The sequence below is a fragment of the Cynocephalus volans genome, chromosome 1 (genome assembly GCF_027409185.1).
Source record: "Cynocephalus volans isolate mCynVol1 chromosome 1, mCynVol1.pri, whole genome shotgun sequence".
Lineage (NCBI taxonomy): Eukaryota > Metazoa > Chordata > Mammalia > Dermoptera > Cynocephalidae > Cynocephalus > Cynocephalus volans.
In genome coordinates this window covers 77273782-77287036 of record NC_084460.1, presented here as the reverse complement: position 1 = coordinate 77287036, position 13255 = coordinate 77273782, and the positions used below count along the sequence as shown (strand labels likewise).

Sequence of the window (13255 nt, the reverse complement as noted above, 5' to 3'; positions counted from 1 at the left end):
CTGATTATCAGTGGGGAGGATAAAAGAAATATGATCCATGCTTCATGGAACTTAACATTGGATGCAGAGACAGAGCAGATAATAAGCAAATCAAACACAAACTGTGTTGAATGCTCAAGAAGAAACAATCACTTGCAGTGACAAAGAGAATAAGCCAAGCAGACAGCAGGAATCACATGTGCAAAGGTCCTGAGGAGACAAATGCTCAGCAGATCGAGGAAAACTAAGAGGAAGCCAATGTAGCTGGAGCCTCACCTGATGCCCAGTCCCTTCGAGCCACTTACCATCCCATACCCATGCTCCCTATCCACTGCCTTCCTCAGAGTTCTGCTGATGGGATCCAGGAAGTCCTGGTCTGGAAAGTTGCATGTCTCAGGGTCAGCCCGCTACTCCATCTCCTTTCATACTCTCAACAGGTAATCACAGCCATGATTTCTATTATCCATGAACACATCCCACCCAAACTCAGGTTTCTAGCTTCTGTCACTAAACATTTCAACCTAGATTACCCAGAAGGTTCTCAAATCAGAAACATTCTGACATGAACTCATTATCTCCTCCCCTCCCCTACTTTTCTCACCCATGGAAAAATAAATTTAAAAAATTATTTTGTTCTCTGTGATATGTTAGTTTAGGGACCACCATCAATCTACCTATCTAGTCTAAGCCAGTGGCTTTCCAAGTTCAAGACTTGTAGGGTTCTGAAAAACTTTTCAACCACTTATCTGTGAGATATCAGATTTTCTTCATTTTTTTCAACCAAAACAACACATAGCAAAAGACTGAATGCAGAACTAAATATGAAAATCCAGACATGAGATTTATAAAAATGTTAAACACCACCACTCTTTTCACTAAATTTTCTTTGTTTGAAAAGAGTTGTTTTTCGTGAAATGCACATTTTTAATATGAAGTCACTTTATTATTATTTAAATGAATTAGCAAATATTTCTAAAATTTCTCAGTTTTAATTTCTAATATGGTAAATACTGAGAGAAAAAACCTACATAAACAAAAGCTCTGTGGTATCCTCAATGCTTAGGATATGTAAAGGGGTCCCAAGAGCAGGAACTTTGGAAACCACTGGCTTAAGTGAAAAATGCTGGTATATTCTCGTTACTCATCCCTCTTACCTCACACATCCACTTGTCAATTTGCCATCCAAATGACCTTTCTCATGGATCTTCCCCTCCTCTTTCTACCCAAGCATTCCAAGCCTGTAGGACAAAAAACAACCCCCAAAAGATATATCCACATCAAATCCGGGAACCTGTGAATGTGACCTTACTTGGAAAAACAGCCTTTGCAGATATAATTAAGGTAAGGATGAGATCATCCTAGATTACCTAGGTAGGCCTAAATCCAATGACAAGTGTCCTTATAAGGGACACCAGAGAGCTGACACACACAAAAGAGGGTCATGTGAAGACGGAAGCAAAAATCAGAGTGATGTGGGCACAAAGAAGCCACCAGAGGCCAGAAGAAGAAAGGAAGGATTCTCCCCAGAACCTACAGAGGAAGTGGGACCCGGCGACTACTTGATTTTGAATTTCTGACCTCCAGAACTGTGAAAGGATAAATTTCTGCTGTTTTAAGCCATCCAGTTTGTGGTAATTAATTCTGGCAACCATAGTAAACTAATCACCCACCCTTAGGTCCTGAATGTCAGTGACCACCCAGCTAGTCATTCTTTCTGTCTCAATGTGACAGAGCCGCTGTCCCCTTAGACTACAGCCTTTAGTCATCTTAAATTGAATTCCCCTAACACCCTTGAACAGTGCCTCATCACCTCCACATAATATCCAAATGCCTCAACACAGCATAGAAAGGCCCCCTGGCTTGAACCCACCTCTCTTTCCACCCCACACCATGCCTCAGGCCCACGGCCCAGGGCACACCCCACATTCTTTATCTTGTGACCCTGCGCACATGCTACCCCTCTCCCTAGAACTAATTTCCTTCCATATCCTCAGCCCCATTCACTACTACACATCCTCCAAGTCCCAGATTCAAAAATCTCCTCTTCCATTAGATCCTGTCAAAAAAAATGGGTCACTCCTGTTTCCACAGCACTTAGCACATTCCTCTCAAGACTCTCTGCAACACTGTGTTCCTCACCTCCACAGCCATCACTCCCTCCAGACCACAGCTTTTCAGCATGGGAACTACTGTCATCAAGGGCCAAGGTGTCTTTGGTATGGAGGGCTGTCTGATACACTGGAGAACGTCAGCAGCAACCCTGGCTTCTACCCACTAGATGCCAATGAGTAGCATCACACATACCCCGTTGTGACAACCCAAAATGTCTCCAGACACTGCCAATATTCTGAAGGGAGAGAAAGAGAAAGCACCCCCCGTCGAAAACCACTGCTGTGGACTGAAGGTTCTGGGGCCCCAGGATCATATATGATGCATTTGTTCATAAAAGAAAGTTTTGAGTCCTAGTTGTGGGCCAGACACTGTGCTGGAAGCCAGGGACATAGTGAGAAATAAAAGTCTTGGGTTCTGTCCTCATGAAGCCATAGCTGGCAAAGGGCCTGCAAGGTGCTCAATATTGGTTGAATGACTGAGTTTGTTTGGCACACATATGTACAGCAAAGTTCCCTCAAAACATGGAAAACAAAACCCAATGGCTAAAACATTTCTCCTCTTCTCAGAGCCACAGCATTACACAGCTACAGAGGGTCCACTTACACAGAATGTCCTGTGTTGCTCCCCGGAACAGGGCTACTGGCACAGCTTGTGTGTTTGTGTCTCTCTCAAGAGACCTTCTCGTAAATAAGGGCGTATCTCAACCAAAAAAACACAAAACTAGATAAGAATGATTCATAATACACACACAGCCCACAAATGCCAACGCCAGAGCTATCCCCAGAGGCTGGAGATGGGGCTGGGAACCTTTCACCAAATAACACAAGGATAAGAGTACGTGAGCTCCCAGAGTATTCTCTCCTCTCCCAGGAAACACCACACAAGATCTGGCAAGCTATGAGAGGAGTAAATGGTGAGCTAAACAGTCCCCAGCTCTCACAGAGGCACTGGGTACCCTAAAATGCACAGTGATTCTCACTGCCAGGGCAATGTCAGGGTGCTTACCAAAAGAGGAGGCTATTTACAGAGGGGAGGCCAAGTAGAGGTGCAAGAACAAATCAGGGCACACAAGTGCTTGGCCCAGATCTGCTTTGACAAGTCACTTTAACCTGTCTGAGATTCAATTTCCTTCTATACTTAATGAGAAAGTTAGAACAACCCATCTCCAAATCCCCTTCTAGCTCTAAACTTTCATGGCTTCCCCTGAAATGGTGCAGACCCACTGACTCTCCCTTTCCAAGCGAAACAAAATAGGACCCTCCCCTGCCATCTACCAAAACTCTTTCTTCCAGAAATGAAAATAAATAAAGGAGCCCACTGTTCGGTTCCTGCTCAGCTTCTCATAGGCATTAGTCAGAACTTAACTGCCTAATGACAAGATGCAGGTGTTTCTTTATCTCCTGCCATGTGGGGGGGGGGGGGGGTGTCATGCTGTGATTATCGGAGGGTGCCAAAATTTAAACAGAAAGTACCATGACAACATTAGAATGCTTCTGACACTGACAACGGGTCCAACAATGATTTAAACCACACGGACATCTATTGTTTACTTATCAAGAAGTCTAGGGAGAGATGGACCCAAGATCAGTTCAGCAGCTTAACAATTTCATAAAGCCACTCAATTGACTCCTCTTGTGTTGGCTTTTCATCCACAGGCTCGGAGTCTCATGGTCACAAGTTGGGTGCCCCAGCTCCGATTATCATATACTCTTACTGTTTTTCCAAAGACAGGAAACTAAGGAGATTTCAAGGAATTAAGATAGGGTGTTCTTCTCCTATGCCTATACTTGTATCAGAGAGAAAAAAATTATTCTACAGAAGTCCTGTAGTATATTTCCAGTAAATCTCTTTGGCCAAAACTAAGTTATATAAATTACTTCATGCTACAAGAGAGACTAGGAAAGAGAGGATCTGACTTTTTATAAAAAAAAAAGTTTTTAGTGGGAAGCAGGTAAGGGAAAAGCAAGGTAAGAATGATGGTGAAGTAGCCAACAAATTGCCTGCCACAGACAATCATACCCAGTGTTGTGCTGGTAAATGTTAACAACCAGCTTTCATTTAAAAAAAGAAAATCCTAATTTACAGCATTTGCCAATTTCCTTGATGTAAACAAACACTCCCACCAATGGCTGATTTCCAGCTACCAACATGTTATCAACCAGCTCACCAAATTCCTGAAATTTTATCAGCTGATACAAGCTTGCTCCAGCACACCACTGAACTTATACTTTACATTTGGTAAAAATTTAAGTTTCCAATGTACCTGCATATTTAACACACTCTAGATGATCAGGTATTATTCTTTCCAGCTTATAGGTGAGGAAAACAACCTAACTGCCCCAAAGCACACAGCTGAGCTGAAATGACGTTCTGAAATGGCTGAGCTGAAATGATGATCCTAACCCCAACCCCATCACCTTGGGGCAGCTTGACAGGTACGTGAATGCCTATATCTACACCCTATGAGATCCCTCTGCCTACACATCAGCTAAAGGGCTCTAGGTTAGCTTGGAACTAACAACAAAGACCCATTCCTGTAAACCTAATCACTGTAACCTAATGAGTATTATTTATTTCCTCCCATGACAAAAGTAGTGCACGTTTATCGTTACAGCTTGGGATACAGATTAGCACAAAGAAAATAAATGTCATCCCTACTCCCATCCACCAGAGACAACAACTGTTTGCAAGGGGGTGATAATCCTTCCAGATTATATACATATATTTTTTAAGTAGAAATCACGCTATTTTATAACCTCATGACTTAATTTTTCCTTGTTATGTAAATTTTCCAAGACACAGAGAAATAGAATAGGATCATGCACTCCCTTGTTATCATCACTCAGCTTTAGAAAGTATCTAAAGACAATTAAAAGTCCAAGTGTTTCCACGCTCCCTTCTCAGGGAAGGCAGAGGAGGTGGACGCCTCCCCCCATCTGGCTGTCCTAGCTCAGACCCTGAGGTCAGCTCCGCTCCAGGCAAGCCAGCCACCTCCTCTCCATACTGCTCAGAGGCTCAAGGTGTCAATACCTCTCATCATGTTCACTCTTCCTGCGGACCCTCCAACTTCTTTTCCTGTCTAGTCTGTCAAGAAGCTCACGACTGAGGTTCAAGCCCCATTAAAGTAAAGGAGAGCTTCAGAAGAAATACATCACAATTCTCATAGTTTCCAAGTTCCACTTACTCCATGCTTGCACTTCTGCTGTTTTACACACTCGTGCACACACACACGTGCACACAACCATGGTGTCACTGCTAACTGCTTCGACTAAGCCCTTGGACTCTGTTCATCCTCATCTCCTACCTGAAGGTCACTCAATGCACTTTGCCTTCCAGACCTAACTTTGTGGTCCTCCAACTTCCTATGGGACCACATCACATTTCGTCAGGTGCCAGCCTAAGAGAAACACCCAACAGGCTAAAGGACAGGGGCTGCACCCCAAATTAACAGCCTTACCTGAATCCCCAAAGAGCACAGTTTAGAACCCATGCCCATGGTGAAACAAAATCCCACAGCCCTGACAAGTTCAAAGAACAGCTTTGTGGGATAAAGCAAGACCTGCTCCCTACACCCCAGTTTAGCCAAGTGCAAGGAGGGAGCTGTGGATATTTCAAGACGGAGGCATGGAATTCTGCTCTGCTGTAGACCGTGTACAGCTGACAAAGGACAAGCCAATGCTCGGAACCAGTTATCAGAATAGAATTTCAAGGAGGAAAGTAGCTAAACTCATGTACACTATTTAGTACCAAAAGGCACTAATACTTCAAATAGTATATTTGCCTAAAAGATTCTAATACATCAAATAGTGGGCAGCAGGCTGGAATAAGAGTGAGCCCAGTTTATAACGTTCTCTACAGATAAGGACACAAACTAAAGCAGTGGTTTTCAGCCTCGGTGTGTTTAGGAATCATTTAGAATACTTGCTTAAAATGCAAATTCCTGAGCATCTTTCCCAGAAATTCTGATTCTGAAGGTCTGGAGTGGAGGCGGGGCACTATATCTGCATTTTTAACAAGCATCTTTGATGATTCTGCTAGAGGCAGTGGCAGACCCTGAAAAATGAGAGCTAGTTGAGTTCTTCCTCCTTGGCCACAGTTTGGGAAGCAACACTTCTGTGACCAGCGGGAAGAGGCAGGAGCTCTGACCCAGTGCTTGCTACACTGACCCTGTCCTAAGAGTCACCTGAGGCATGAGTTAAACATACAGATGTGCTTCCCTCTCTGAACACTCGGCCCTGAGAACAGCCAATGAGTCACGTGGGGAGCTTTCTGGAATCAAATGTATCCTAAGCCTTCTCTTTTGGTCCCCAAGGCAACTGGTCAACCTGTCCTCTCTTCCCAGGCAATTTTATCAACATCCTCCCCCTTACAAAGAAACAAATTTTCACCTCCCCCACACTAGCTCCCCAGCTGTCTCTAAAACAAGCATTTGTGTGTTTTAAGAGTTTTAGATGCTAATAAGAAAACTAACAAGAGTTACCAAAATAAAACAAGCATAGGGAAGTTAAATGTTATAAATACTCACAACTGCTTGTTCTTTCTTTCATTTCTTTATTTTATTTCTTCATGAAGTATTCACTGAGCACCTGGTCTAATCCCAGGCACTAGGCAGTTCACAGCCATGAACACCACGAACAAGCCCCTGCTCCCAAGCAGCTTACATTCCAGTGTGGAAGGAAAGCCACAAAGAAGAGAATACACATCCTAATCAGACAGTGTGACGAGACATTCTAACACAGGGTAATAACCTGGCAAGGATGAGGGAAGATGGGCTGCAAGGAAGGCCTCCCTGCGGGGGAGTCTCTGAGCTAAGAACCAAATGACAGGAAACATGACTACAGGGGCGAGCAAGGGACAGGAACCTAGACACAGAGAAGCTGGGTCTCTTGCAAGAAGAGAGAGGCAGCAGCCAGTGGTCCCACTGCACAGCCAGGAGGGGGGAGAGTGAGTTGGAAGGGGTGACTGAGGCCCAGATCTTGAAGGGCAAGGTCTTGTGGGTGTTATCATAAGTACAATGGGAGGCTCTGGGATCCTTTAACAAGGCATCAGCTAACAGCTGCTGACCTGAACTGGGTGCCATCTGTGTGCCAGGGACAGTCTGCAGCACTCTCCATACGTTCACTCATTTTATCTCTCCAGCAACTCCATGATGTAAGAACAAATGTGGACCTTATGCCACAGGTGAGGAACCTGAGTCAAGCAGGCAATCAGTGGCAGAGTCAGAGTGCAAAGCTGGGCCGTGGCTGTGGAGGTGAGCAAGGGCCAGACACGCTGGGCTTGAAAGTCAAGGTAAAGGGTTTAGACATTATTCCAATGGAAAGCCACTGGATGGGGATTGAGACTTCCTGACTCCTTCGCTTAGAACTGAGCTAATGAAGGACACAACTTCTGGGAAAAGTACACCAAACCCTGGCTGAGTTGGCTGCTAAACCAAACTACTGCCACTTTCGCCACACACAGATGTCTAATCCAGCCCTGCGTGCATCCTAAGGGATTCTCTAGCCCTTCCAAAATGGGATGCCTCCTTCTCTCTAGGTCAGGGTTCTCACAGTGGGGCCCTGGACCAGCAGTATCACCTGGGATCTTGTTAGAAATGCAAATTCTGAGGCTCCAACCCAGACCTACTGAACCTGAGACCCAGTCTGTTTTTTAACTAGCCCTCCAGGTGATCCAAATGTGCTCCGAAACTGGAGGACCGTTGCTCTGGCTCATCCACATGCAGACACCACCATCACCACCAACTCCCCCAAGTCATGCTGGGGTCACCTGTGCATAACCCCTGCACTGCACACCCGGCCATCTTCCCCCTGGCCCCTGCAGGTGGGGCTCTATAGCTCCTGATGCCTGGAAACCGCGCTACTGCCCCAACACATTTTCCTAATTAATCTGATTTCTTAAACTAATTTACTACTCAACTATTTAGGCTTCTTTTCCCCAAGGGCAAAACTCCTCCTCCTTCCTACTTCTAGGGTCTAATTTCACTTTCAGCCTTGTAGCCTCCACAGCAGTTGAGATGCAAAGGATATTTTCAGCCTTAACCAAGACTTTCCTCAACACCCCTCAGTCACCAGATTTTCATTTTTTATTCATTCATCCATTCCACTTTTATTCATACATTCCAACAAATATTTGTGCCCTCAGCATTCCAAGAACTAGTTGCACTAGCTGCCAGGTACTTCAGTTCAAAAACCAACCTCATCCCTGCCCTCACAAAACTGACCCAGTGGTAGTAGATGGCAAGATGCAAATATACATACAAATATATAATTACAAATGATATACCAAAAAGGCCTGAGGAAGTCACTGGGCTGAGACCTGAATGACGAAGAGGCAGCTTGACAGTAGTTCATGACAGCAAATATTTGGGTGCTGAATCTATGCCAGATTCTGTTCCGAGTGTTTTACATGTATTATCCACATCATCTACCAATAGTCCTATCGGCTAAGTGGTATTGTCATCCCCATTCTACAAGAAAGGAAACTGAGGTATGGGGAAAATAAGGAGTATGTAAACAGGACAGCAAGGATTCCATCCAGGCAGACTGGCTTCAAAACCTACCTTCCTAACCACAGGCTAAGGTAAGAAAAGTAGGAATGTTGAGGGTGGGAGTGGGTAGACAGACAGATATCCAGGCAGACAGACCATCAAATGTAAGAGCCCCTGAGCAGAGAAAAGTCAGCCTGAAGCCAGAAAGGAAGCCAAGCATATTGGTGAAATAGAGGAGCATCGAGTAGACTGGAAATATAAGTATATTTTGGAATTGGATCAGACAAGATGTGCTGATACATGTTTGGATGCTGATGGATGAACGGGGTGTAAGCGGGGAGAAGGAGGAGGAAATCAAGGATGGCTCCCAGTTTTCTGATTACCTGTTTTAAAGGTTTGAGAATAGACTGTTTTCAGAGGGCAAAATATTACAATACAACACACGAGGATACTGCAAAAAGTTCATAGGAAGATTCATATTTACTGTCTTCCAATTCTATTTTTCCATGAACTTTCTGAAGTACCCTCATACAGTAAAGTCCTACAAGATGCTGATGCACGACAAGCTCTCAAATGAATATAACCAATCAATCATACAAAATTAAGCAATTTGGGCTAGATGGCTAGCTCATCTGATAAGACCAAGATCCAGGATCCAATATCTGCACCAGCCAAAAATAAATAAAATTAAGTTTATTTTATAATATTATATTAATATTGATTCATAACTACAACAAATATACCACACTAATGTAACATGCAATGATAGGATGAAGTAGTGGGGGTGGTTTTGGGATCTCTCTTATGGGAACTATCTGTACTTTCTGCTCAACTTTTCTATAAAACTAAAATTGCTATACAAATAAAGAAAAAAGGGAAAAAAATCAATTCATCAAGCAAATTAAAGCTTCTAGCCGTCCCCCACCACCCATACTTCTCTACAGGGGTTCCTCATTTGAGGGTTCCACCCTATCCCCTAGGAGCTATTTTCCAGAACACTATTATCACTGGTTAACAACAACAATTAAAATTACATTTGGATGACAAGAGCAGCTTTTACTAGGAGGAGAGTTTTTCTCACACAAATTTTGGGTAGCAAATTTTTTCTGAAGAGCACAATTTACAACTAATTTACAAATGAGAAGTTAAACAACTTGCCCAAGGCCACACAACTGCAAAGATGCAAATCCGGGTCTGCCCAACTTGGACACTTACATTTCCTCCATTAAATCAGCATTTCCCACCACGTGGAACACACATTTGACTGAATGCACAATGGTTTTAGACGCACAGAGGAACTTTTTAAAGTGTTAATAGTTATGGTCTCATTTTAATATGCATAATCGTATATGTTTGTGTAGATGTACGTAATATCAGACAAACAGATTAAAAGCAATGTGAATACATGGTTTGATATATATGCTTATATACACATGCATATTTCAATAAATCCACGACTTCATGTGTATTGGAAACACAAAAAGTTTCTAAAAAGTTAAAGAAAACATTAGAATAATAGTACAGGTGGTACAGGGATAGGGTAGAAATCCTAAGGGAGACAGCACATAAATAACTGAAGCTCTGCTCATCAACCACCCAAGAACAGCCAAGCACCTGTTCCATATTGTACCCAAATCTGGCTACACCACACATAACTCCAACTTTGCTCAAGAAAAATAAAATGTTGGTTGCCTCGGGAAAAAGGGAGTAATATCAGAACAACATAATTCAGCATAAATCATCCTCGACGCAGTATTGGTTTTGACATAGATATTATTTTGGTGGTCCAACTCCTCTGCTTATTCATCACACACCTTAGTTAAAACAGTTAAGCTTTCCTGGACCTCAGTTTTACTCTGTCAAAAAGAAGTTATAAAAAGTAGTCTGTAAGGTCACTTCCAGTTTTAGAGTTGCATAAAATGCTTTAAGACCCTGAAATCCAAAATTTACAGAATCACAGAGTCCACATTTATAAAATGAGTGTTGGCCTGAAGAATAAATGCTAAGTAAGCACACATGGCATTCCCAATTCCTATAATTTGGGAATTGCCATCATCAATTATGCTGCCCTCTGGAAAGATATGGCAAGACATTAATTACAAGATCAACCAATGAATGTCCCTGTCCCATGAAAACTTTAAGAATTTCCTGCCAGTAGTTTTTAGGTTATTAAATTTCTTGATACTTGTTGGTCCTTGGCACATCTATTATTTTAAGTCCTTAACAATTAACTTCATTCTGAGTCAGGGTAGCAGGTTGGGGAAAAGAGTAAAGAAGAAATCTGCAAACTCTTATACTCCTGCTAAGCCTCTGCTGGGAACCACCTGTAAAACCTTTCCAGCTTCAATCTGAATTACTCCACTGATGATCATATTTAATGTGCTAAAACTCTAAAAGGAGTTGTTGCTCCTTATTTCTCAGACGGGTTATTAATAAGACAGGTTAGCCAGAACAAGCATTCTTCCTCTGTTAATGAAGTAGACACATTAATGGAAACAGAAGTCTTAGGACCCCTTTTTGCCTTATTCACAAAGCCCTTTCTGTGATATCAGTGGGCCTATAAACTTTAAATAGACGGTTTTTAGATTCCCAGAAAGATAAGTTTCGAAATGTGGTCATTAGTATTTAGCTAAAGAAAAAAGAGGATGGGTGAACTGCAGCTGGTAAACTCGGACAGCACAGCTGGGTAGCAGGTGATCTAAGGAGGAAAAAAAAAGCAAGTCCCTGGGCAAATTGGGTAGCCAAGGGTGATCATTATAACTGGAGAGTTGTTACATAATTACTTGTTAACTCCTGACAAACACATACATAGCTACAAAATGCCATGGTTACCCTAGCCACTGAAGCTAGTATACTCGATGCAAGAGTCAAGGTTTCGCCAATTAATTTCATTCAGAGAAATAAGCAATCCTGGGACCTAGTCCCTTCCGAGGTAACTCGCCTGCTTTTACATATCCGAAACACCCTCCAGCAATTAAGCCAATCGCCTCTAGGGACGAAAATCAGTGTTTCTCCTTAATACTGACTTTTAAAGGGGAGAGGAGGATACAGAGGTACATTCACAGAGCTGAATATTTATCATCGATAAAAAAGATTTCCATTCCACACTAGAAAATTAGAAGAGGAAAGCGCTCCCCGCCCCCCACCCTCCGCCCGGTCTCTGCACAGCTGGCGCAAAACGCAAGACCTCGGTGTCGGATGCACTACATTCCAACATTTTTCAAAAAGTTTACGGGGATTTACCGAAGCGGCGAGGAGAAAAATTAAGCAGGCAAAAGCAGGGGAGAGCAAGCAGCTGGGTTTCCTGCTGGTTTCGGCAAGGAAGAAGCCGCTGAAGCGCCTGGCGGCGCCTGCAAGGCCCGGTACCGGGGAAACGACCCGGCACCTAGAGAGCGAGCGCCCCAGTCGAGCGCGGGGACTGATAACCACTCGGTCTTCGCCGCCGGGGGTCCTCCAGCCCCCCAACCCGGCCCCCGCCTCCAATCCCTCTCCCGACCCTGCCCCCGCAGCGCTGGCGATGCCCGCTGGGCCAACTTGGCCCGGGGTCAGCGCTGCGGAGCGCGGCCCGGGTTGCGGGGGAGGCCGCCAGCGCCCTTACCTCCTTCTGCTTGGGGTCCTGTGGGTAGACGTCGGGCGGCCCGAGCCGGGGGCGCTTCAGCGGTCTCTGCTCATAGCTGAGAAGCCCGAAGGCGGCCATGATCTCTCATGTTAACCGGCGAAATGAATGAGAGTTGGAGCTGGAGCAGCCGCCTCTGAGCACCAGGGAGCAGCACTTTGCAGACAGGCTCCCTCTCTCCCCCTCCTCGCTGGCTCGCTGTGGCGCTGCAGGCAGAAATAAAGCAGGCTGATGCCGCCGCTGCCCGGCACGCAGGCACGCATCGATGGGCAGCCTTCGGCGGGCACCCAGCTGTGCCCGAGCCCGGGGACGCACCGCTCGGGAGGCGGCGGCGGGGGCTGGAGGTCTGCCAGGGTCCTCCGCGGCGCCTGCCTCCCGTCCCCCCCACCCTGTCCCCAGGGGGAGGAGCAGCTGATGGGAACGTGTGACTTTTTTCACCAATGGACCCCAAACCACCCCAGCAGGGCGCAGGATGGGGTGGGGGAGGGGCCGGGGAAATAAACTTTTCTTGGCGCTTAGGCGGGTGGCTTAAGCTCTCGCCCACGGCGAGGGTGGCCCTCCTCCCCGGGGAAGGGCTGCGCTGCGGCCCGCCTCCGCCCGTCTTCCTCGGCAGGGACTCTTTCCCCGCCGCCACGCGCCCCGCAGACCCCGCCACCTGAGCGCGGACACGGCCGGTGCGGAGGGAGGGAGGCCTGGAGCGGGTGGCGGAGGCACGGGGGCCACCAGAGAGAATCGGCCGGTGCCTCCCGGACGCCCGCCAGACTCCGGCGGGCATCCGCGGCTCGGGTCCCCTCGGCGGCTCCGGCAGGCGCCGAGTCGCGCTGCTGGCGTTCGCAGCGGCCGTGGCAGCTGGAGGGGGCCGTGCTCACGGTGGCGCGGGGCCAACTTAACCCTTTGCTGCCCCTCCAGGGGCTGGGGAGGAGGGGGTGAGGCGGGACGGCTGTGAGCGCCGACGGGGACAGCCAGCCCGCAGGAGTCTCGGTTGCTTCCAACCCGCCGCCCTCCCCCCGGCCGCACCCCCACCCCCACAGTTTACCTGTTGGTCCCCGGCTAACGGGCAC

The 13255-nt window shown here is 46.0% G+C and overlaps 1 protein-coding gene across 1 annotated transcript in view; it reads right to left on the bottom strand.

Moving 5' to 3' along the window:
* MED12L (mediator complex subunit 12L) overlaps nucleotides 1-12275 on the bottom strand; it is a 320736-nt gene extending 308461 nt beyond the window's left edge. The window contains exon 1 of the mRNA XM_063098437.1: nucleotides 12177-12275. Within this exon, the coding sequence (XP_062954507.1) occupies nucleotides 12177-12275 (99 nt within the window). The remainder of the gene's footprint in view (nucleotides 1-12176) is intronic.
* Between the last annotated feature and the right edge of the window lie 980 nt (nucleotides 12276-13255).